The 26725-nt window shown below is 34.5% G+C and overlaps 1 protein-coding gene across 1 annotated transcript in view; it reads left to right on the plus strand.

Annotated features, from left to right (window-relative positions):
* PTPRQ (protein tyrosine phosphatase, receptor type Q) overlaps positions 1–26725 on the plus strand; it is a 202239-nt gene that overhangs the window by 126551 nt on the left and 48963 nt on the right. Inside the window, exons 28-34 of the mRNA XM_023749759.1 lie at positions 1955–2076; positions 6856–7042; positions 9971–10215; positions 12841–12907; positions 16203–16361; positions 16844–17066; positions 19108–19181. Coding sequence (XP_023605527.1) covers positions 1955–2076; positions 6856–7042; positions 9971–10215; positions 12841–12907; positions 16203–16361; positions 16844–17066; positions 19108–19181 — 1077 coding nt within the window. The remainder of the gene's footprint in view (positions 1–1954; positions 2077–6855; positions 7043–9970; positions 10216–12840; positions 12908–16202; positions 16362–16843; positions 17067–19107; positions 19182–26725) is intronic.

The following is a 26725-nucleotide window of genomic DNA, read 5'->3' on the forward strand; positions in this document are numbered from 1 at the left end:
TAAATAACTCTGGAATTCATATCTACCTATCAATACTTACTGTCACTATTCTAGATTAGAGTCTCATCATATCTCACCTGGTTTTTGGGAAGTAGTCTACCTGGACTCAATGCTTCAGAGCAATTACCTTTTTCAGAGTTGCCCGAGTTTTCTCAAAACCCCACAGTGGCTTCCCATTGTTTAAAGAATGAACTTCGAATTCCCTAACATAATAAGCAACTGCTCCTTAACTTAGTTCCCAAACTACTATTTAAAGCTTGTTCCCAACTATATTCCTCAAGGAACACTGATCTCTCTGTGACTTCTCTGTTCCTTGAATTTAGACATTCTGAATCTTTTCTGTACCATGGATTCCTTTGGCCATCTGATGAAGTGCTTGGATCCCTTTCCTAGAGGAATATTTTTAATGTATAAAATAATAAACATAAGATTACCAAAGAAAGCAATTGTACAGGAATACAATTCTGTCTGTCTGTGGACCCTGTTGTTTATGTCATTGTGGCTTTGCTTATGATCCTCTTCCCATAAAAGTGCCCCTAAACCTACTCTTCTGATTATCAAAATCCTTCTCATCTTTCAAAGCCTATTCAATTCCCATTTCCTCTGTGCAACTTTACCTTTACTTCCTGCTCCATCTGTATTCGCCACTTTGCCCTTTGCCCTCTCATAGATTATTTGTATTTCTAATTACTTCTTATCTTTACTTTGCCCTTTATTATAAAACACTGTATTAAATGACAATGATGGGCCAGACACTATACTGGCCAATTTTACATGTTTTGTCTTCATATTTCTCTTTCTCTTTTAAAACACTATAAAGTATGTATATGAGGAGGAAACTGAGATACAGAAATTTTGTTGTTTGACCAAGATCACACAACTTCCTCCTTTTATAATTATTTGAGGAAAGTAATATTTGATCTTCTTCTGTATACCTTCTCAGGATCTATAGAATAATGTTGTCTAGTAATATTTGCTTATGTGGATTTAAAAGTGAGAAATACTGTAAAATACTTACTTCCCAAAATTTAATGTCTCTAGAATCTAATAGGGAGCATAGGAGGACAGAGATGTGTTCCTAGGTCAGAGTCTATGCCAATTAACTGGGATGGAAGACTTCTTAACATTCTATAAACCCTTCTAATATCTAGTGATTTCACAAATTGAAAACCTACATTCCACATATGAAATCATATACTTCCTAGCATTTTCTGACTGATGGAAGATGATTTGACTTTGGGTGGTGGGCACACAATGCAATAAACAGATCATGTATCATAGAAATGTACACTTGAAACCTATATGATCTTATTAACCAGTGTCACTCAATAAATTAAATAAAAAAGAGAAAACTTATACAGGGTTTTCATTAGTCAATTCCTTAAAATATTATTTCTTGTTTTGCATTCTTGATTAAAAAACAATAATAAAAATAGAGTAAATTAAATAATTTGTTTGTAATCATAATAAATCCAGTAAATGTTTACATTTGTAATAATATCAGTTGTATAACTTACTTACTATGCTACCCGCTCAGTGAAAACAATAAAATGAGCCCAATTTACATTCATATTACAATATGTTTTGAATCTAATTACTTTGTGCCAGTTTCACTTTTCTGTAATCATATATGTTTTATAAGTTTTCTTAAATCAACATTGTTAGGCTATCTATTTTAGAACAAAAATAAAGATTTATTTTAGCAATGCTTTCCTTTCAATATTATTTTCAGTTTAAAAACCATGTATCTATGATCATTAATTTCTAATGTGAAAGTTCTTTATGTATAGTAATTTTGAAAAGAATTATATGTTTTTATTCAACAACACCTTTAGCATGCTGTGAACTATAAATTAATGCATAATTAATTCATTATGGCTATCCATTTTTCATGACTTCTCTATTATTGCACTGTAGCAGACGTAGATGAGTAAATGGTTTTCTATTTTTGCAGCTCCAGAGGGTCCTCCTGAAAATGTGTATGTAGTAGCAACATCACCTTTTAGCATCAACATCAGCTGGAGTGAACCTGCTATCATTACTGGACCGACGTTCTATCTGATAGATGTTGAATCGGTAAGGTTTGTCTTGCCTTCTGCAAAAGGCAATGGAGAGCATGGAACTGAACAAACAAGAAAATCAAATAAAACAAAAACTCATAGACAGCAACAAAAGTATGGTGGTTAGCAGAATGAAGGGGGATGGGAGAGTCATAAAGGGTTAAGGGGGTCAAATATATGGTGACAAAAGAAGATTTGACTTCAGGTGGTGGGAGCACAATGCAATATACAGATGATGTATCAAATTTGTATACTTGAAACATATATCATCTTATTAACCACTAGAGGCCCTGTACATGAATTCATGCACAAGTGGGGTCCCTCCCTGCAAATCGGGGCTGTCTCACCAGTCCTGATGGGGGCCAATTGGGGCTGGCCGGCCAGGGGGAGGAGGAGGGACCGCGGGAGGTTGGCTGGACGCAGGAGGTTGGCTGTGGGAGCGCACAGAACACCAGGGGGAAGCTCCTGCATTGAGCATCTGCCCCCTGGTGGTCACTGCGCATCATAGCTACCGGCCAGTCGGCCGGTTGTCTGGTTGTAATGGTTGTTTAGGCTTTTATATATATACTAGAGGCCTGGTGCATGAAAATTCATGCACTGGAAGGGGGGGGGTCCCTCAGGCTGGCCTGCTCTCTCTCAGTGTCCGGGAGCCCTCAGGGGTGGGAGGCGACCCAGCGATCAGGGGAAGGTGACGCCCCATCACACCTCTGCTGCTGCCACTGCTGGCAGCGCAAGCCTCGGTTGGCCCTGATTACCTGAGCCTCGGGCAGCCCTGGGTGGCTGGGGGGCTGAGGAGACTGGGGGACTCAGGAGGCAGGCAGAGCTGAGGGGACTGGGTGCTGCCATCTTGTGGCTGTGGGCACCACCATCTTTGAGGGCGGGGCAGTCAATTAGCATATTCCCTCCTTATTGGCTGTGGGCGCCACCATCTTTGTGATGGTGTGCAGGTCAATTAGCATATTCCCTCTTTATTAGATAGGATAGATTGTTGCTCCAATAAGTTTAATTAAAAAAGGGGGGAAAGGGGCACAGGTTTTGGAACCGAGCTATTTACATTTTAATTCTAGCTCAAGTATACCTTGGGTAACTTAACCTGTGTTTCAGTATTCACATCTGTAAAATAAAGATTAATAATAGATTAATAATAGATGATATTTAGGGTACAGAAATTGTGTGAAGACTAAACTGTTAATATGCATAAAGAACTTAAAACATTGCCTGGCATATAGTAAGTACTCAATACATGCAAAGAATAATAACATGGTTATTATTACATTGGTCCTCAGGATATACATGATGTATATAAACAGGTGGTTAAATTGGTAACACACTAGTTAAAATACAGTGAAAAAGAACTCATCATACCAAGTGAGAAGGGAGGAGGGCATTAGGAGAAATATATCCTAAATACATAACATCAGAGCTTAGTATTATCTCCTCATTTGCATTACCACACCTTATCTAACAATATTTTGATGTAAATATTACTATCTTCATTCTGCATAAAGGTGAACTGAGACAGACATGATAAATAATTTCCCGTATAACTGAGACTAGGCTAAGACCAGCAGACAATGGTATGATAGGATAAATGGAAAGCCATTAAATATCAATTAAAATTTGCCAAATTGAAATATGAACTCACCAAAACCACTTCGGATCAAGGATAACAAGAATTCAAACAGATTCTAGCACTTCACAGTTTCCCTGGGATTCTTGGACTCAAGTAGTCATTTAGTTCCTTCTTCCCTTCATTAATCCAACACAAATTCTTAAGTAAATCCAACATGCCAGCATTGTTCTAGGGTTTGGATAAGTAGAAGTGAACAAGTCAGAAGTGGTCACTGTCTTTATAGAGCTTATCTGCAGTTCATTTCATGACTATATAACTATCTACATTCAAGAATCATTAGTTTCTAGACCCATGAAGAACACATTTCATTGAATTTTGCACTCTTGGTACTGCCTGAATTTTGCCAAATACTAGCCACAAGGACATACAAGTCTTCCTATATAAGACTAAAATTAAGCCAAAATTGACCATCTTAAAATATATATTTATGGGCACCAATATCATCCTGGATGATTGTACTGGAAATTAATGCATTTTGTAGTCATTTTTATTGTAATATTTACTTTTTTAAAATTAAAAATATATTTATTGAGCAGCCTCTATTTTCCAAAACAAAGATGGAAAATAAAGTTTTGTTCTCAAGTAGCTCACACTGTAGTGGGAGACACTAGAATATAAACAGCTAATTATAGAGTGTGATATATGCAGGTTTTTTTAAAAATAAAATCTAAGTAATTAAAGTTTCTGTTATGGGAGACATGGGATAAAGACAAGACTTCACAGAGCAGGTTAAATTTATTCTGAGACTTGAGGGATGATTAAGGGTTTACCAAGTTGGAAGGGTGGAGGTGGGAGAGAAAAAGGAGAGAAATGAACCAGTCCAGCTACTGATACTATATATACAAACTACCACACTTCATAAATAAATCAAAATGTTTCATAATAATAATAGGTGATCAAATATAATATGAGCAAACAACCTTGGCACTAACTGAAGGGAAATGCTAGTCAAAAAGGCCTGAGCTATTGGTCCTGGGTAAGTGAACAAATAATGGTTAATAGTAACAAAGATAAAGTAGGTTTAGTAAAGAAAGATAATAAATCTTATATAAGCTGTATTCGAAGGCCTAGCATTCTTTTTGGATTTTATTAAAATTTATTTAAGATATAGTAGGTCACATACATGCTGTGTCATATTTTTACTTCTCGATATTTGTTATCCATTGTTTTCATGGATGGCCTTGGAATAGTTTCATTGTACCTTATAAAATCATTCCCAGTGAACTTAGGATAGTGTAGACAGTTCTGGACTATTGAATCAACTGACTGTAAATCCTGTCAGCTACTTAGTTGTTATGGAATCTTGAGGAATTCACCTCAACTCTATGAAATCAGAGTTCAAGTGGCCACAGTACGTAGTCAGGCAGTAACATAAATGAGCAGTCAACGTGAAGCCAACTGGATGGGTCGGTGATGCATTGGAGACCCATAGCTCTTTACAGAAGCCGACTATCATTCACCCCTAGATCATTGTTACTCAGCGTGAATATAAGCCTCATCCTAAGGAAAATTTTAAAAGCCCGATGTTCCGATGATATTTAAATATTGACAACAAATTAAATACACTTTCTATCAGGAGGAATGTGTACCTCATCAATTGGATTTCTAGGCTAATTTCTTTTTCTGCCATTTTAGAGCAGTGGAACTTTTCCTTCCTCTGCTGTCTTGAGGTAGGAGCAATCTACCTGACTTTTTTCAATGCTGATATTATTTATCAGCCTTTTATTGTGTTTCTCATAGCAACATTAGATTAGGTTAAGGGAGGCCTTAGAAAAGACTATTTGAGGACCATATACTGAACAAAAAGCCATCTTTCAAAGTTACCAGGGAGGGTGAAGTTGAGAATGAACTTAATACTGCGAACAGTGTGTATAATTTGTTTTAGAGTTTTTCAAAATCATGTGCCTGAGAGGAGCATGCAAAATAAGATTTTAAATTTTCTGATGTTCACCTCAGGAAAAGCCCTTCCTTACTGCTAGAAACTTAGACTTTCCATCAAAGATAAACCATAGTTAAATAAATCATAAACCTACATTGAGTACACCGAAAGGTATGCATTTGTGCATATTTAATAATTCTGACATCCACAATTGAGTTCTTATCCAGTGTCAGCTCACAGTTTTTCAAACTGCAATCAAGACCAGCATTTTAAAATTAATTGGAATAAAATTAGAGCAGAAAAGACCAAGTGTATTTCAAAAAGAAGTTGAATTTCTGAAAATAGTTTTTCAGGTATAAATAAGTATATATATATATATATATATACATGAGTGCACATATAAATACTTCTTTTTATGAGTTATGGTATGAAAATGATATCCTGAATTATGTTACAAAATGTGTTTCCTTTGTGTGAGTCTGGTATTAAAATAAAACAAAATACTTCAGACCTATTTTTTCTAAATTTCCACAAAGCACTATAAACACATATTATCACCCATTTCAATACACAGAAAGTAAGACACAGAGTGTAAGTGAGTTGACAAATGCTATGTAGGAGCTATTAAGTGACTAAGTTGGGGTTTGAACCTTTGATGGTTGGATACCAAAACCTATGTTTTTTCTCTGTAAAACAGAGTAGGAAGTAGTGTTTCATCAACTGCAGAGATGATTTTGGCTTGATTTTGATGATTTTTGATGGGTGAATTGCTTTTTCTTTTACTTTTAATTATTGAAATAATTGCTAATTAGTAGACTATTAAAGTAACACTTTAGATTCCCCAGGACAATCTGTTTAAAGAAATACAGTTGTCCCTTGAACAACATGGAGGTTAGGGGTACTGACCCCCACACAGTTGAAAATATGCATATAACTTTTGGCTCCACCAAAACTTGTTATCCCTCAGTATCCACAGGCATTGGTTCCAGGACCACCTGTGGACACCAACATCCTCAGATAGTCAAGTCGCCTACATCAAAGCATACAGTCAGCAAGCTGCATCTGTAGACTTCTAACTGAAGATTGAAAACAGTACAAATATTCATTGAGAAAATCTGCATATATTTGGACCCATGCAGTTCGAGCCTGTGTTGTTCAAAGGTCAACTCTAATTTAAATCTTGACTAGATAAATATACCACATGTAGCTTTGTACGATTATACTTTAGTGATTTGTATCTCAAGTGCTGCTTTCTTTCATTGTCAGCTATTTTTTTCTTATAGGTAGATAGTGATGAATTTAATATTTCCTTAATCAAGTCAAATGAAGAGAATAAAACCATAGAAATTAAAGATTTAAAAATATTCACAAGGTATTCTGTGGTGATCACTGCATTCACTGGAAATGTTAGTGCGGCTTATGTAGAAGGAAAGTCAAGTGCTGAAGTGATTGTTACTACTTTAGAATCAGGTAAGGCATATTTTTTATCATTGCTAAAAACTGGACCTACTTAGGTATTTTTCTTACAGTTTATCACACCCCCCCTAAAAAGGGTATGTATTATCAAATTTTTAATGCATATAAATATAATATTCAGTGATTCACTGTGATTGACAAAAGTGAAGCTTTCTGTTTTTTGAGGCAAAGTGGAATTATGCAGAATAGCCAATCCTTGTAAATACAAAAAAAAAACCCACAAATTAGTTCATAATAAGCACAATTTTTGCATTTATTTAAACACTAAATGTTTCAGAAATTATCTTGCTGAAGAGATGATTTTCCCAATTGTCTATAGCCCAAAATGCTTCACCTAAAATTCCATTTTAATTATTTCTGTCTCATGATTTGAATGCTTATTAAAGTGCTAATATTCTATTATTAAATAATCTAGAAGTCAAAATCTGAATCCGGGTCACATTTATCATATGTTTTCTTCACTTATTTAAGTGACATGTCTTATTATATAATCTATTTGATAAATGTCAGAATCCATACAGATTTCCTCAAGTTCCCATGAACAGGGTCTGAATGAATAATAAGATTGTAACCAATAAGAATTAAATGTGGAAAGTCAACCTCCCAGAACTCGCTTGCCCCATCCTCCTTCAGACTCCTGATGTTCTTTGCCACCAGATATATCTTTGGAAAGAGCACATGAAGGGATGTGTTGCTATAGTTTATTTGTTGCTATCTGTAAGGTAAGTATAGGAGGTAAAAATACTTTTGAGTTAGTCTTTCATTATGTTACACACTGCATTGTCTACTGTTATGGTTCTAAATTAAAAGGTCAATCTTATTCTCTGAACCCTAAAATCCCACTTGTTTCCAATGTGCTGTCACGTGTATCCCAGGTATCTATTTTCTTATTGCAAGTCTCTGTCATCCTACCTTCCTGTGAGGAAAGATGCTGCTGAACTTCTTCCCATCCATGCCATAAAGCATTCATTGAAAATCTTAATGTGCTACTTCTTTCAAGGATATTGTAGTTTAATACATTTTTACTGAACATCTAAATCTAAAAATTGAATTTTAGATGTAAAACCAAATATATTTGCAGGATAGGAAGTTCCAGCATTGAGAGAATTTTTCCATCCAACTTTTAAACCAGACCTTATTTTTGAAAACATCTCGTGTAAAAAGATATATAAAGTTTTTCTTATGTATCATAAATATGTTTAACAACTAATGTTGTGAAAATGTGTTGAACCTGTCTAACCTTTACGTTAGCTATGCCTTTTTGCCCTTAAAATGTGGTATTTGGAACAATAAAATGTTATCTGATTCTCTCTCTTTTTCCTCACTGTTATTTATTTACTTATTTTTTGCTTGCCAGAGGGCATTATTTCTAAAGATGTTTGCAAGAAAAAAGAGCTTGTACCTGAACTACTAATAGCCAAGTATTAACAGCCTTCTTCATGGAAATTCTTTATTTAGTATGGAAAAATATATCCATTCCAACTTGATCAAAAGAGATATATTCATCCAGTTATTCATATAAAGAACACTATGTAGTATAGCAATAAATAGTTCATAAAATATATTTTTATTATGAACTATATTCATAAAATAATTTTATCCTCGTGTATACCATTTTTTCACAATAATTTATTGATACTTAGCTTGTTATATGTCCAACTAACTTCTATTTATTTAAAAAACCTGGAATATCTAGAATATATGAACTCTTAAAACTCAGCACAACAAATCCAGTTAAAAAGTTGATAAAAGACATTTCACCAAAGAGGAGATATGATTGGCAAATAAACTCATGATAAAATAGATTTTCAGTATCATTACTTATTAGGAAAATGCAAATTAAAACCACAATGAGATATCACTATGCATCTACTAGGACAGATAAAATAATAATGTTGAAAATGGTGAGAATACCAAATGATGGCAAAGATGCAGAAAGACTGGATTTCTCATACATTTCTAGTGGGACTATAAAAGGGTATAGCCACATTGGAAAATAGTTTGTTAATCTTTTATAAAAACAGTATGATTCAGCAATTATACTCTAGGATATTTATCATAGAGAATTGATACCTTGTGTTCATGCAAGCATCTGTATGTAAATGGTAGTAGCAGATTTATTAGTAATAACAAAAAAACTGAAAACAATCCAAATGTTTTTTTATGATTAAACAAATTCTGGTACACCCATATAAGGGAACACTACTTGGCAATGAAAGAAGAATGAATTACTAATATATGCAACAACTCTTGTGTTTCTCAAAATGACATAGCTATGGAGATGAAGAATGATTAGTGTTGAGGGGAGACATGGAGGGCAAATACAAGGAGAAGGCAAGATGAAGTTCCTTTGGGGTGATGGGATTGCTCTGTATCTTGTTTCTGGTGGTGTTTATAGGAATCTGTACATGGGATTAAATTGCATAGAACTACATACAAGAAAGTGTGAAAAAAATGTTAAATTTGAATATTGTCTGTAGTCTTGTTAACAGCATTGTACCAATGTCAGTTTCCAGGTTTGATATTAAACTACAGTTATATAAGATGCCAACAATGGCGAAAGCTAGGGGAAGGCTACTTGGAACTGTGTATGGTTTTTACAACTTCCCATGAGTCTATATTATTTTTAATTAAACTCAAATAGTCATGGAAATGTGATCTGCATAAAAATAATGCATATATAAAGCTAAATAAATAAGAAGGAAATATATAATGAACTGGATCAGCAGTATGGTTCCTGTGACCTAAGATGTCAATGATGTTACAATGCATCAGCCATTTTACTTGTTTCCATAATCCATAGGGTTAAATAATCTGTGTAATACTCCTTGTAAACATAAATTTGAAGTGAATAAGTTTTATATGGTTATTAAAAAGAACATATTTTTTTATAAAATTTAATTGCTAAATATTTCATTTTAGTCCCTAAGGATCCACCTAACAACATGACATTTCAGAAGATACCAGATGAAGTGACAAAATTTCAGTTAACATTCCTTCCTCCTTCTCAACCCAATGGAAATATCCAAGTATATCAAGCTTTGGTTTACCGAGAAGATGACCCTACTGCTGTCCAGATTCACAACCTCAGCATTATCCAGAAAACGGACACATCCGTCATCGCAATGTTAGAAGGACTGAAAGGTGGACATACATACAATATCAGTGTAAGCATTCATAGCTTTTAGGTACTTTGTTTTACAAAGTAAGTTGTTAAACTCAGCATTCAAAGATACTTCAGCTTATGTACACACTACATTTTTTCACATATTTTGGGGGGATTGTTAAGACATGCCCACAGAAAATAGATTTAGAGAAATGAAATTGTTGATATCCTATTATAATACAGCAAGTCCTATGAAAATATTTAGGTAATTAAAACCTTTGTACAAACAATAGTGCCATTAACTCTAATAGCATTGTTGTTTAGAAATATTTTATTCCCCTTCCATTCTGTGGCTTATACATATATCTATGCCATTGACTTTGATTTTGGCCACATGATGTGCTTGGGCAATGACATGTGCCACATCTATTGAGAAGCATTACAAGTTTGTGTCAGCTCTCTCCTTCTTCCTCTCTGTCTCAAGAAAAGATATTCCAAGCAGAGTCTGCTCCTTCAGTCTGGGTCTAGGAATGGGAAAATATCAAGTAAGGTTAAGCCATGTCAGCCAACCCACAGTTGTGCATGTACTGTAAATAAGAAAAAAATGTGCACTACTGTAAGCCAAAAGTAAACACCAAAATACAGCAACATTTGTATGATTGTTAGAAATGCAGAAATAAAATAAAGGATAAAGGAAATGCATGCTAAAAGTAAAAGAGTGGTGGTAGATAAAGAGATGATTCTGCCAAATGGAAAACTGTTAGTGTGTGATTATAAATGAAACATGGAAAATCAAATTTCAAAGACAAAGAGCAGAAATAATTATTTACATGATTTAAATTCACATATATTTCACATAACTATAACTAAAAGCTAATAATATTTTATATCTTCATTCTAAATTATCCATTTTGGAAAGTAAGTGTATATGTGAGTTCATATTGCATATATACAGGCCATGAACAATTTGTTTCATCATTTGATGATTTTTATAGCATGTCTTGCAATTTTCAAATAGAATTATCTGATTCAGAAATTCATATTTCAAGCAACATAGAATTCATCCTAAACCTTAGCTTATTAACTAATCCTCCTAGTAACTCTTTATAATCATCAGAATACTACCATGTGTGTATGTATACATTACCCTTTATATAATTAAGTTATTCATTAATTTTATATCTTACTAGGTAATATGTCTTGCTAGGATTCTTGTTGTACATACCATTGAGAGTGGTGGTTAAGAGAATGAACTGACCTTGGTTCAAATACTCACTTTGCTATTTTCTGTGTCTGGTCAGTTTCTGCAAATCTATCTTAGTTTTCTTATCTGAAAAATTAGTAGTAGGAATAATAACTTCTTTATAAGAATATTGTGAGTATTAATGATTTGTAGTTATGGTAAATAGTGAGTATGCTATCAGTTTTGCCTATTGTGAATATGAGAAAAAATAGGAAATAAATCACAACTAATTCATAATTTAAAGAACAAGAAATAAGTTCTCTGATTGTTCACAAAGTGGAATTTACAGCAACCCCAACTCCTGAGAGGTTATTAGAAATGTATAACTTTAGCACCTGTTCCCATCTGCTGCATGAAAATCTGCATATCTTCATTTACCAGGGTTTCCAAGTGACCTTTTTCCACAATGCAATTGAAAAGCACTGTCCAATTCATCATTTACTATGTCACTTAAATGTTAGCTTGCACCGTAAAGAAATAAAAATCAGGAAGCAGACCATAATATCATTTTTGTTGTGGATACTTTCTTAAATTTACGAACTTCGATAAGTATTTTCTTTAGATATTTTTAACCATGTTTTTGGGGCTTGGGTTATTCACCATAACTAGCACATCATACATATCATTACAGTTTTAATTCAATCAAAGTATATATAGTGTGGAGTGTGGGTCACTAATATATAAACAAATTTATTAACTTCAATAAACATTATACTCTGAATTTCATTTATCAAGTACAATAAACTGGGCGAGAACATGGTCTTTGTTTTATATAGCAATATAATGTGGATAGAAGAAAATTCTGTGTCTGCAGTTTCCAAAGCAAAAAGTTAATTGAAAGGATTCACATCTGTGTAAATCACCCTCTGTACATACAAACAGAAATGCTTTATGTGTATATGCTGCATTACGCAGGTTATAGCGTCAGATACTTTGGGGCAGGGGTGAAGAAGGGCATAAGGGCAACTTTCAGAGGGATGATTTAATACAGGAAAACTGGGAGGCTGGAGGAATAGGATTTCATCTCAGAGAAGGGAAAAAAGAGAATCTTGAATATGGATTTACAGAAAGCCAGTTACCTAGCTACAGAGAAGAGGAAAAAATGTTAGAGTAGATGAAGAGAGCAAATAGATTCCTCCTACAGGTTCCAATTGAAGCCACAGTCTTTTCCTAGTCTCTGTGATCAGTCTATTTTGGTCAATCAGCCTTTGTTATCAGGGCTTACTAGTAACACAAGATCAGTTTTAAGAATTACTTTGTTGTTAATATTGTTCCTCCATATATAACTCACATTTAAGGGAGTGCAAGAAATATATAATTAATAGATTATATGCAATTGCTTTTAAAAGTAGAATCATTTTATGATTACATATAACCATAATCAGTTATATGTACATGTAAGCAATAATTTGAAAATAGTAACAAGATGTTTCTTTGTTTTAGGTTTATGCAATCAATAGTGCTGGTGCAGGACCAAAGGTTCAGATGAGAATAACTATGGATATTAAAGGTATATACACAAACTCCCATTCATTCCACAAATGCTGCTCTCTTAATCAAACAGTAATAGAACTTGAATTCTGTATTAGAATTAAGGATGGAGTCAAGCTTGTAATGATGCATGTGCATTTAATAAGCATATTTAAGTAATAATATATGCTTGTTAAAGCTATAATTAAAATGCCCAAATAATGATGCAAATTACCATCCTATATAATAAAAGGCTAATATACAAATTGTCCCCTCAGGAGTTCGACCACTTGCTATGACATGCATTGACCACCAGGGGGCGGCATAGAGTGAAGGAAGGACCTGGCCAGCGGGGAGGGGGAGAGGAGGAAGGCCTCGATTGGCCCTGATCATTGGCCAGGCCTAGGGACCCTACCCATGCATGAATTTTGTGCACCGGCCCTCTAGGGTTAAATAAAGAGAATGCCCACCTGCTATTTTTTCTTATATTTCCTTTCCTGTAACTTTAAACTCTTCTGAGACAAATTTTATAGTCAATTATTTTGTTTTTAAATTTTATTGAAAACGAAACTTATTCTTTAAATTACCCATGACTAGAAGTTGACTAGTTTTAACTAGATTCCTCAATGACTTTTATTTATATTGAAAGTTGAATTCTTTACAGTTAATTAAATAGTGTTTACTGAACAACCATGTATTCAGCTTTATAATTCTAACTCTAAAGATTCTGATCTATCAATTTATTAATCTTACAGGTAGTTTTCATTGAAAATATAACTAAAATTTGGAGCCCCTCGCCTGCCAAATCCATAAAAACTAAAAAAGATTTTTACGAGGAATTTAGGGTCATTCAGTCATCAGGGTGCCTTCTATTCCTGAGACTGAAAACCTGCATGTAGCCGTGCCATCTCTCTAAAAAGCTATGTAAAACCTGCAGAGCTAAAAACAAACAAACAAAACAAGTATATGGACCTTTAGTAGAATTCCACCTCCTTGTTGCTTCTCTCTTTAGACCAAAAAGTAAGGACACCAGAGCACAGTGATTCTCAGTCTTTGGCAAGGACACCAAGCACAATGATTAAAAGCAGGCTCTAGGCTGAGTCTAGGGTCAGACTGCTGAGATTGAATCCTGGATTGGCCACTTGATATCTGTTTGACTTTGGGCAAGTTTCTTAACCTCTGTAAGCCTGGATAGTGGAGATAATACTAGTTCCTACTGCATACATTGTTGTGAGGATTAAAAGAGATAATCTTTGAAAAAACACTTAGGACAGTGCCCTACTAGAGAATGAGAAACATTCACTGTAAGGTGAAGCTGATAAATATTATCTTTTCATCAATGGGTAGTTTCCACAATTGTAATGCTGTATATAAATATTAATAATTTGCTTTTAATTGATAAATTATATGCTTAGGAAATACAAATACAAAGTCTTAAAAAATCAGCAATTTGAAAAAATGACTTCATAAAGAAGAGCTTACATCAATTCATCTTAATGTCTGTTATTTGTTGGCAGACATGTAGATATGCCCTTAACAATATTGATTCTTTAGTAAAAAAATTCCCATTTCAGATGCTTTGGTCATCCCAGGTAAAGAAGACTCATTCTGACTTTCTTGTCATTAGATTGTTATGCCCAGATTTCAGGATCCCCAAGAGAGAAGATATAAATATATATACTGGAGGCAGTGGTGGGGTCCTAGAGAAATTAATTTTCTTCAGTAATATGAATGATTTTGTTAGTAACATGGAGTGATATTGAATTAATGGTAGTCTCATTAAGTTTGCATTTGACAGATAATGTCAGGTTGGAGAGTCATGTCCAGTGCAAGATTCTTCTAACTGGAAACCTTTTCTTGGGAACTCCTCCGTGGCCTAGAGCTTCTCAGAACTCCCTGAAACCGGAGGCTCTTCCTGCTGAATTCTTTCTTCCTCCTCCCCTTTCTCAGGTGTCTCCCTACCTGTGCTCTGTGGTCTAAGGCTCTCACCATCTCCTCTTGCTCACTTTATCTTTACTCTTCACAGATATTTTCCCCAATAAGCTTGCTACTCATCTAATATCATAGGCTTTATATCTCAGAGGAATGAGCTAAAGGATCAAATAAAAAGATTTGGTTCCCTTTTATAGCTATGTGATATAAGGCCATCTCCTCGTATGCAAAATTGAAATAATATTGTCAATTTTATAGCATTATTGAGAGGCCTTTTAACAAGATTAAATAAAGATGGAAAATGAAATTTGATTAAGCAACTCATTGTTGCTCAAACAATCTATAAAATAAAAGTATAATATGCTAATTAGACCAGACAGCCAAACGACCTTCTGGATGTCCTTCCAGATGAAGCCACGGTGGCGGGGGCTGAGGCAGAGGTGGTTAGGGGAGATCAGGCAGGCAGGCAAGCAGTTAGGGGTGATCAGGCAGGCAGATGAGTCGTTAGGGGTGATGAGACAGGCAGGCAGAGTGGTTAGGGATGATGAGGCAGGTAGGCAGAGTAGTTAGGGGCAATCAGGCAGGCAGGAAGGCGAGCGGTTAGGAGCCAGCAGTCCTGGTTTGCGAGAGGGATGTCCGACTGCCGGTTTAGGCCGGGTCCCACATCTCCTGAGGGGTCCCGGATTGTGAGAGGGTGCAGGCCGGGCTGAGGGACCCTCACCCCCCACCCCCATGTATGAATTTTGTGCACCGGGCCTCTAGTTGTTATATATAGCTATGAGATGAAATTAATTAAACAAACAGAGCTTCTATAAATATTGATTTGGGAGATATGTGTATGCACTGATGGTAATATGTGAATTATCAGGGCACTTTTAGAAATTATTCTGGCAATATCTATTAAAAGTTAAAAATACATATATCTTTTGTTCCAGAAATTCTGCTCTTGGAAATCTATTCCACAGAAATAAAAGGATGTTTAGCATGGATAAACTGGGTGAAAGGGAGGTGCTAGTATGACTAGAATAGAAATTGGAAAACTAGCTAAAATAAGTAAAAGAAGAAGAAAAAACACTAAAATAATAGTATGATTTAATGCACTTATGAAAATTATATTTGAGTGAGACCATATATAATTTGAATTTATTTAATATGTAAAGATAAGTCAGATGTCCAAAAATTATACCTGAGTCCCATTATTTCAGGTTAATTCTCAAATATATAATTATACCACCAGGAGATAATAATTGTTTAATATTTGCTGTATCAAAATAAGACTATTTCATTTGTTCTTTATGTTTGTCATCAAGCTATCTGTAAATTACCTGCCTGAAAAAAAATTTAAATGCTTATTTCTCCTCTTCAGAAACAAAAAATCAATTATGATACTTCTTTGTTTATAGCTCCAGCCCGACCAAAAACCAAACCAACCCCTATTTATGATGCCACAGGAAAATTGCTGGTGACTTCAACAACAATTACCATCAGAATGCCAATATGTTACTATAATGATGATCATGGGCCCATCAAAAATGTACAAGTGCTTGTAGCAGAAGCTGGAGGTATCATTAAATATTAACTTATCCTATTAATTTATAAAGTATGAATTGATGAATGGTATAGAAATTTCAGTTCAAAATTAGTAATTTAAATTGACTCCTGATTAGCACATACATCTTAACCTTAATAGATTGTCAATATTATCATTAATTATACAAAACACTTATGCTAACATTTTTATAGAAATAAAAGAAGGCATAAAATATGTGATTTATTTATTCCATATGCTAGTAGGATTGCTTTGACTTTGACAAGATGGATTATTGGTAACTTCTTTGGAGATGTGAACATTACAGTTACTCTTGACTGAGGGATTTTTTTTCTCTAGATGCTTATCCAGGTAAATCAGCTGAATATCCCTGGTGGTTCATAGAGTGAAAGATACTTCATCCAGAATTTCTTCATGCAATTATAAAAACCATTTATAAATTTGAAAATAATGTATATGTTATTTGTAATCATCATTCTTTTTTTCTGAAAATAGCTCAGCATGATGGAAATGTAACAAAGTGGTATGATGCATATTTTAATAAACCAAGGCCATACTTTACAAATGAAGGCTTTCCTAATCCTCCGTGTACAGAAGGAAAAACAAAGTTCAGTAGCAATGAAGAAATCTACATCATAGGTGCTGATCATGCATGTATGATTCCTGGCAATGAAGACAAAATTTGCAATGGACCTCTGAAGCCAAAAAAGCAATACTTGTATGTATAGTTTATACCTACCATGCATTGTGTTAGCAAGCTGGTTGATATCTTTCATTCCTCCATCCACCCATCCTTTTATCTTTTCAGTAAGCACTGGGCATCCATCTTGTATTGTGACTAGATTTTTAAAAAATATTTTTTAAAAATATGTTTTCGTTGACTTGAAAGAGAGGAAAGGAAAGAGAAAGAGAAATATCGATCAGCTGCCTCCTGCACGTATCCCACTGGGGATTGAGCCCACAACCCTGGGCATGTGCCCTGACAGGGAATTTAACCAGCAACCTCTCGGTGCATGAGACAGCCCTCAAACCACTGAGCAACACTGGCCAGAGCTGATCAGAATTTTTAGGCTCCAGGAATGTAAAGACCAACAAAGGATTGGCTTCATATTCCACAGACATATAGTTCTATAGGAAAAGCAGACAAACCTAAATGTAATTATGATTTGATCTTTTGATCTGATAAATAACATAAGGTCAATATGAAAAATGTGCCCTTGGATAGGAGAATTTAATTCTTTCTGTAGAGGACAATGTGACCAATATAATATTTTGTGTTTTTCACTTATTATTTGCCTTGCATGTTAATGTGCAGGTGTTTAGGAACACTATCACAGTCTTTTGGTTAATGATAGCTTCGATTTACCTTGTTCATAGCAATACTTTTATCCTCTATATACCATCAAACATCGTATTTAGTGATTGAAATCTTTACAACTCACTTTAATATTTGGCATTTTGTAGATCCAACTGAATATCATATTAAAAATCTCTTTACAAATGAAATCAATTTTTTAATTTTCATTAATTTTCATAAATGGTATTAGGTAGGGTCCAACTCCATTCCTTGGTCAGTGAATATCCAGTTTTCTCGACATCATCTGTTGAAAAGACTGTTTTCATCTCTGGCTTTGTTAATTTCTTTGCTAAATTGATTTTTCCTACTAAATTAACTATTATTTCTGTGTCACAAGATGACAGATTTTAAAAAATCTTGAATTATTTTATTTTCAAAATATAATTTTTTACTAGTAAATTTGAAAAATGTAGCTAGTCTCATCTTGCCAACTAACTAAAGCATTATTAAATTCTTTATAAGTGTCTTAGGCCAAATTAGCATTTGAAAAATTAGAGAAGGTAGGCAAATTTTTTAAAAATGCTCTATCATCTATTATGAATTACAGTTACTGTGGTTACAAGGTTATTGCCTGAAATATAATCATTATACATATGATAGTTATGAAAATGGTATATCACAAAGTTTAATACTTATTCAAGTATTTTCATTTTGCGTATTTTTTCCAAAACAGACTCCTCATATAATCAATACAATAATAAGAAACTGAGAATAGTAGAGATTAATTTATGCATTGCAATTTATTAATGTAAATTGATTTTATGTTTTTAAATGCCTGGATGTCTATAGTTTTTAAATAAGGTGTTTTGGTTGTCTTTGTGAATGTTGGAATCATAGAATGATTTTTAAGATTGATTCTCTTCTGTACCTATTTTCCATTTCAGATGTCATAAAAGCATAGGAAGTAAAAATATAGCTGTGCATACATAGATTTAAGAAACATTTTCTTAATTGCATACAAATGAACAAGTTCTATATGACAATTCTAAATCTGGTTCACTGGTATTTTCAAAGGTCGACAAGGTATAACTATTTTTATGATTTATAGTTTAAAAGTCTGTTTGTGCAACACACTTTCACAGACTACATTATTTCATCCAAACAAATCTGTGAAGGAGGTAGGTAATCTGCTTCAGTTGAGCTGCTGACTGCTTACGAGTCTGCCCAGATGCTTAGTCACTCTCTCATGAAGTTCATGAGGTCCATTTCTAGGGTAATTATTCATCTCACATAAAGATAGTATCTATTTGTCTGGATGGTCATTGAATTTCAAGTCTACATCTTGTAAATTTGCTTTATCTTAAATAAAAATGTTTATTTTAATAGCTATTTGCTAAATTATTCATAAAAAATCATATGGCATGCAAATTGCTAGTTTTTATTATTTTTTTCTATTTTATAGATTTAAATTTAGAGCCACAAATGTCATGGGACAATTTACTGACTCTGATTACTCTGACCCTGTTAAGACTTTAGGTAAGACATATTTTGTAGTTTTCTTTCAATTCTCAACATGCTAATTACAGTGCAACATTCATTAGTAAATGTAATAATCCACAACTGAATGTTCTCAAGTATAAATTCATTTCAAGGTTAACTAACCTGATTAAGGAAAAATAGTATATTATAATATTCTATTAATAGATGGAAGTTGTATCCATTTGAATCTGGATCTAGATTTTGAAATGGTACTGGTTCTATGCTGATGTGCACTAACATTATACCAAGCAAAAATTTAATTAGCTGTTTAATATACAATCTTACAGCAGAAGATTTTTACCTAATACAAAGGAAAAGGCATATGGCAATTATTCTGAAATAATCCTAAAAAAACTAGACGTTTACCTGTCCTCTTTAATTTTTCTTTTTTTCTAATCAGCTCTTTCATGTTTTCTTATTAATTATATGCACTCAATTAGGCCTGAATAAAATACAAATACAATTTAGTCAAATGCAAGTATATTTCTGCCTCCTCCTCCTCCTCCTCCTCCTCCTCTTCCTCTTCTTTGTCATCACCATCATCTAACATTAAGTATTCTATACCAGACACACTTTCAGGTTCTTTGTATGTATTAACTGATGAACTCTTCACAACTATCCTTTACTTTAGATCAGTGGTTCCCAACCAAAGTGATTTTACCCTCCAGGGACATTTGAGAATGTTTGGAGCCATTTTTGGTTGTCACAACCATGGGGGCTGAGCTATGGGCATCTACTGGGCAGAAACAAAGGATACTGCTGAGCATGCCACAGTGCATAGGACAGCCCCTCTCAGCAAGGAATTATCTGACCCATAATGTCAGAGACCCTGTCAGGGGATAATGTTACCTCCATTTTAATGATGAGAAAACCAAGGTTCATATTAAGTAATTATGTGGCTGGGTCAGGATTTTAGCACAGATTTGATAGCAATTACACCCCAAATAGAGGATTTACACCTGCATTCAAATTTTGGCTCCTCCACTTGAGAAAATAATTTAATTTCTATAAGCTTCAGTTTCCTTATTTTGAAAATGGTGATGAGAATATTCCCTTGAAAGATTTACATAAAGCAACATATGTAAAGACATTAATATTTTATAGTTAGAAAAAAATTTAAATGCTTAATAGCTTATTTTGGGGTAGGCTATACTCAAAAACTTTAGAAATATACTTCCTTAGGAGAAATTATATCCCCAGAATTTTTTGAGTGGATCACAACTTCCAATTTGCACCAAGCTTTGAGAATGTGGAACTTTGTATGTTGCTCAGATACACAGCATATCATGAGCTGCAACAGATTTCAGTAAGAGTTGAAGCTGGGTGCAGATAATTGTTCTACCATTTTCAGTTAGAAATTCTCACCAGGTTTTTAAACATTAATTGTATAGAAAGCCAGCTTCTGCAGGCTCCACTTAGTTAATAAAACTTTGGACCTTGAAGAAATAAAGAAGGGGCATGTGACTAGCTACATGGATGTTGATAGAGGAATAACAAATTTCTTTGACTATTCTCTCTAATTTCATAAAATCACTGGTTTGAAACTGTACACAATATATTAATCATTTTAAAATTAGCCGATGAGACTTGGGATATTGAAATTGTGTGGAGTGTTTCTTCATTTGATAGGTGATTTTTATCACACAATGATACCACCGCAGTAAATGCCTCGAAGGCACTAACATAATTTCCTCGAGATTATGGCAATCAGAGACTATCGCCTCCACTAACTAATGATCCTGGTGTGTTTACTGATGGAAGAAAAGAATCACAGACAAAGTGAATAGCTAGCAGTGCTGAAAAGAGACCTCCTTGCTGTGCTGTGCCTCTCATGGCTTGTTGGTTTCATACAGATTTATTTATTTTAATTTATTTTTGTTTTTTATCTTTTTTCTTTTATTTTTTACTTATTGTTGACAGTATTACAGATGTCCCCCATTTCTCCCCATTTACCCACCTCCACCCAGCCCCATCCCCCCTCCCTCTGGCCATCACCACACTGTTGTCTGTGTCTCTGGGCTATGCTTTGGCTAATCTCTTCACCTTCTCCCCTCTGAGCTCTGTCAGTCTGTTCCATGTATGCATCCATGCCTCTGGTTCTATTTTGTTCATCAGTTTATTTTGCTCATTAGATTCCACATATAAGTGAGATCATGTGGTATTTGTCTTTGTTATTGATGTGAGGACAACATATTCAGTCAGTTATCTGAGAGGCAAAGTTGAGATATTCAGGGGAATAGGAATGAGCATGAAAAGCCATAATAAAAGGGGATACCCGAGTATCAGGGACCATGCTTATCTTCTTTTTCTTCCTTTCTCTCACAGACTAGGGAGAACACAATAACTCTAGAAAGTAACAGTAATACACAGTCAGTTCTTGGTTCCTTTTTGGAATCATCACTACTATCACCCTAGTCATCCAGGTGTGCCCTGGTAACCACAGGAGTCTAGAAGGGATGTTAAAATGTGGAGCGAAGGGCAGAGCACAGGATCCTGCCAAGGCCAGGGAGGAAGGGGCTGGTGAAACACAGACTGGATGCAGTAGGTAGAAAGGCACTGGGTTGGTAAGGGGAAGTGAGAGCGATGGATTTCATGTGTCTATGATTAAATTCTCAGAGTTCATTTATTATTTGTAAGCCAAGGGCAGAAGGACAGCCTTTCAGACTCCTCCTTAGAGTGGTCTTCCATGGGATCGCTTCTGACATATAGCAGCTTTGTAGTAAATAGGCTTTTGCTCCGTAATGCTTTGGATTGGTCGTGTGGAGTTCTCTCTAGTCATTTATAGATAGTAAAACAGTGACAGGCAGGAGTAGAGGAAATTACAAGGAGTGAAAACCTCAGTTGTGAAATGAGATGTTCAGATCTGGAGTATGAAGTGTACCAGTAGAGTAGGCTTCTTTGATGACTAGCAAAGCATTCCAGTCACTTTGCTAGTTAATGGAGTTAACAACATCACTTTCTGTCCTCCAATCAGTTTTCTACCTGGCTATTGGATGTTATGATTCTGTAGAGATCAGATTTGCTGATAAGCCAGGCACCAAAGAGCTCCACCAGAAATGGCCCTGGTCCATGATTTGACATTAATAAAAGGCCAGTGAGTCATGCAACTTTTCAGAAAAAGAACATTGCCAAGGAAGTTATAGTAGAACTCAAAAAAGAAATAACATTGAACATTTCTACAATAGTCAATGGCAAAAATGGTTGTCATATTGGAGGCAAGCAAATAATAAAATGCATTAATATAATATCCTTAATGTCACCATAAGGTTACAAAAGATGTTCGAGTCCCTTTTTCTCTCAAATATGTCATGTATCGAGATACATAATAGCATTTGCAATGGGCTAGTGACTCTTACCATTCTCAACAAGCCTACTAAAGACATGCATGTCGGTGATCCCAGACTTTAGTGAAATAAATATAGGTCCCATTTAGGTCATCAAACCACCAGTAGATATATGTTCATTCACTGGCATTTCACAAATCACAGACAGTGAGTTCTGAGCTGCATTGTCTATCAGTAAAATCTTCAGGATTTAAGAGCCTTTGTAAGGCTGTGTTTCTAAGTTTGTTCAGGGCATATTATTCCAAGGCAGGCCATTTTGATAGTGGTTGTGACTCTCAGAAACATTATCATTCAGAAGTTAAAATCATGAACAAAAGAATCACCATAGACTGATAGACTAAAGTTTTTTAGTGAAAGAGGCTAACAATAGTGCAAGTGAGAAGAATCAGGCAGAGCTTGGCTGGATAAGGATGAGTGGGTCTAAGAGGAATTTGCTAGGGAAATCATTATGGCCTGGATGAATAAACATGGGAAATAACATGCACCATTATTTTAATCTTGAAAAAATTCTTATAATTTATTTGATTTTTTTTCACTCAGGATTAAGCATTAGCATTTTTATTAACAAAATTTACAAGAACTCCTCTTAAACCCTTTTTGGAAATCCTCTATAGGCACATCAGTTTATGGAAACTGCTGGTAGGCAATGTTTTGATTGCAAGGTTTAATTATAGAGAGTTTCTGTGATTTGAAAACCACACACTCCTTTCTGCACCTTACAAGGCTTCATTAAAGCTGAATAAGATGAAACCTTAAACCCCATGGCAAAGGCACCATGTGACTTCTTCTGTCATAACACCTCTCCTTTAATTACTAAGCTAACATTGAAAAGTTCCAATATGCTCACTGAGAAACAGGGTCTCTATGTATTTTTGCAGAAAAAGAATCACTTTCCCCAAAACACCAGAGATATAGGGGAGATTTTTATTACATTAAAGAGATAGTGGTAATGTGGGGGTGAATCATAACTTTGTGGCTAGTCAGGCATATTTCAGGCACTTGTGGCATATATCGAATTTATGTGACGGGTTAATTACTTAAAAAAGTAACTTCTGAAATCTCATTTCCAAAATGAGAATAATAATACTCATCTCACAAAATAACTGGGAAAGTAAATCTGATGAATAAATGAATGAATGTGATAAATGTTTATTAATAAAAATACTAAGCATTATTTATGTATCAAGATTTGTCTTATTGTTTTTATATATGACCTACTGTATTCTTCACAACCCTATAACATGGTCTCCGACAAATAGATATTGACTATTTATTGGTAAAAAGTATGAAACTGGCTCTTTAAGAAACTTGCCTAAGACTATTGAGCTAGGAAGTCACAGCACCAGCTTTTAGACCCAGGCAGTGTGACTCCAGTCAGTGCTCTGCTTGTAATCACTGTTACCACGTTGCCTGAAAATCGTTAAGTGCCCCAGGAGTTTTCAGTTTCATTACTATTGGTGATGTTTCTGCTCTCACAGACTTCCTATTCTTGCTGTACCATTTTCTCTTCTCAACATTTTAAATGATTTCTAGCTGTTCTCTTTTCATCTTCTTGTCTTAGCTTTTGAAGTTAACATTCACACATGAGAATGCTTTATTCTTACACATAAAGATACAGTAATTCCTTTTTTTAAAAAGCAATGAATAAGTGAGACTCTTCCTACATTCTAGAAACCACTTTTATTTTTTTTTTTTTTTAAATATATTTTATTGATTTTTTACAGAGAGGAAGGGAGAGAGATAGAGAGTTAGAAACATCGATGAGAGAGAAACATCGATCAGCTGCCTCCTGCACATCCCCCACCGGGAATGTGCCCGCAACCCAGGTACATGCCCCTGACCGGAATCGAACCTGGGACCTCTCAGTCCGCAGGCCGACGCTCTATCCACTGAGCCAAACCGATTTCGGCACCACTTTTAATATTTTGTCATTCTGATGTATGAGAATAACATTTGCCTAGATCCGTGATCGGCAAACTGCGGCTCATGAACCACATGCGGCTCTTTGGCCCCTTAAGTGTGGCTCTTCCTAAGCCTTAGGAGTACCCTAATTAAGTTAATAACAATGTACCTACCTATATGTTTTAAGTTTAAAAAATTTGGCTCTCAAAAGAAATTTCAATCGTTGTACTGTTGATATTTGGCTCTGTTGACTAATGAGTTTGCCGACCACTGGCCTAAATTATTTTAATTCACATTTCTTAAATTATGAAATTGAGTGGCTTTTCATAAATTTTTGTGTGGTATTAGAATATCCAGGATGACTAAGCCAAAGAAGTATTCCTTATATTTAATTTTGGTTAAAAGAACTTGAACTTGTTTACTTTGAAGTTTAATAATAATATTAATGAGATCATGTAACATGTTCCTATGTCCAAAGCCAGACATTATAAAGCTGATAAGCTTTATAACCAATTTAACTTAAGCTTCTTAGAGATACAAAATTGGCTTAAGCAGATCCATATACTGAGATTCAATGATGATAATTACATTGAATCTCATATGATACTGATGAGAACCTTAATTAGTATTTCATAATTATGACTTGCTTAATTATAATGGCATGTTTTATTCTGCAAATACAACATAATTAATTTGACCTTTATAGAATTTTAAGTCTAGTGAGGAAATGACTTATATTTATTACAAACAGATTCATGTTTATATTTTTAGGTAAAATAATTCCATTTTCTGTGAAAAGATTTATAGAAGTGCCTTCATTCTTATTGGTCATGCTTTGTGGGTACATGCATAGCAATGAATCAGAATTTGTTCTCACAGTCATGGCACATTTTGTCCTTTCCTAATGGTACTTTTGTAATACATGTGCCCAAAGGATTACACATTGTTTATTAATACATGATATGTCATTTCCTCACTTCACTTGGCTAGTGCTTTGAAATAGTAATCTAATCTGGGAAAAAAAATGTGGTCTATGAAATCATTTTTATCCCCACTGAGTTCTAAAGTCCAGTGATTCAATATTACCTGATAAAGATTCTTCATTCATCTTCACGTTTCCTTTCCCAAGCATATCCAATTAAGAGTCAGCATGTGAAAATTCAATCAAACAAATCGTTCACATTTTTATGTATAAAGAAAGGTGTATCTAAAATACTTTAGGAGCTACATGCTGCTTTAGTGTCTTCTAAATTGTGCTGGTGATTCTAAAAAACCATAAAACTTCTGATAACTCTTTAATGTCCAGTGTTCATTTAAACCTACCATACAGAATCTCCGTAGGAACCCTTTTATATTTTAACATTTCATAAGCATCAATCCAGGGAAAAAATATAGAACATTAAGTCCTGCATATTTTACAAATAGCCTATTTTGTCACTCAACTCTAATACTTTTTCACAGTAAAATTATAAATTAAAATTGATTATAATTTTAGTAGTTGTCTAAAATAAATGATTAATAAGTTGTACATTCTTATTTGTTTCAATGACTGATCTCTAACCCGAAAAAAAAATCTATTTCAATATTTGTATTCTTTTGTAAATTTAACAAATATTCATTGAGCATTTATTATGTGCCTGGTACTATTTTCAGAACTTGAAAAGCAGTTTTGAATAAAATAAAGTCCCCTGTCCTCAGAGAGTTTACATTCTGGACAGATAATAAACAATAAGGATAATAAATAAATGAATTATAATGTAAATTAAAGGGTGATGAGGGCCATGGAGAAAAGAAAGAGTAGAACAGTGTGCAGAGGCTATAGAAGAGAGGAGGCAGGAAGTGAGCTAGTTATATCTTTCAGTTGTAAATGGTGGTACCATAGTTTGCTTGGGCTGCCTTAACAAAAGACCATAGACTGGGTGGCTTAAACAACAAAAATTTATTTTCCCACAGTTCTGGAGGCTAGAAATGCAAGATCCAGGTTGCAGTCAATTAGTATCTGGTGAGGATTCTCATTCTGACTTGTAGAAGGCCTCCTCACTAACGTCACATGCCTGTTCCTCCGTGTGTGTGTGTGTGTGTGTGTGTGTGTGTGTGTCCAGAGGGAGAAAGCCAGCTTTCTGATATCTCTTCTTATAAGGATACTAATCCTATTGGGCCTATCAGATTAGGCCCAACTCTTATGTTTTATGACCTCATTTAAACTTAATCACTTCCTTACTCTAAATGTATTTACCCTCAGGCTTATGGCTTCAACATATGAATTTTGGAGGCACCTATACATTCATAGGAGGT

The sequence above is a fragment of the Myotis lucifugus genome, unplaced genomic scaffold, assembly GCF_000147115.1.
Source record: "Myotis lucifugus unplaced genomic scaffold, Myoluc2.0 scaffold_9, whole genome shotgun sequence".
Lineage (NCBI taxonomy): Eukaryota > Metazoa > Chordata > Mammalia > Chiroptera > Vespertilionidae > Myotis > Myotis lucifugus.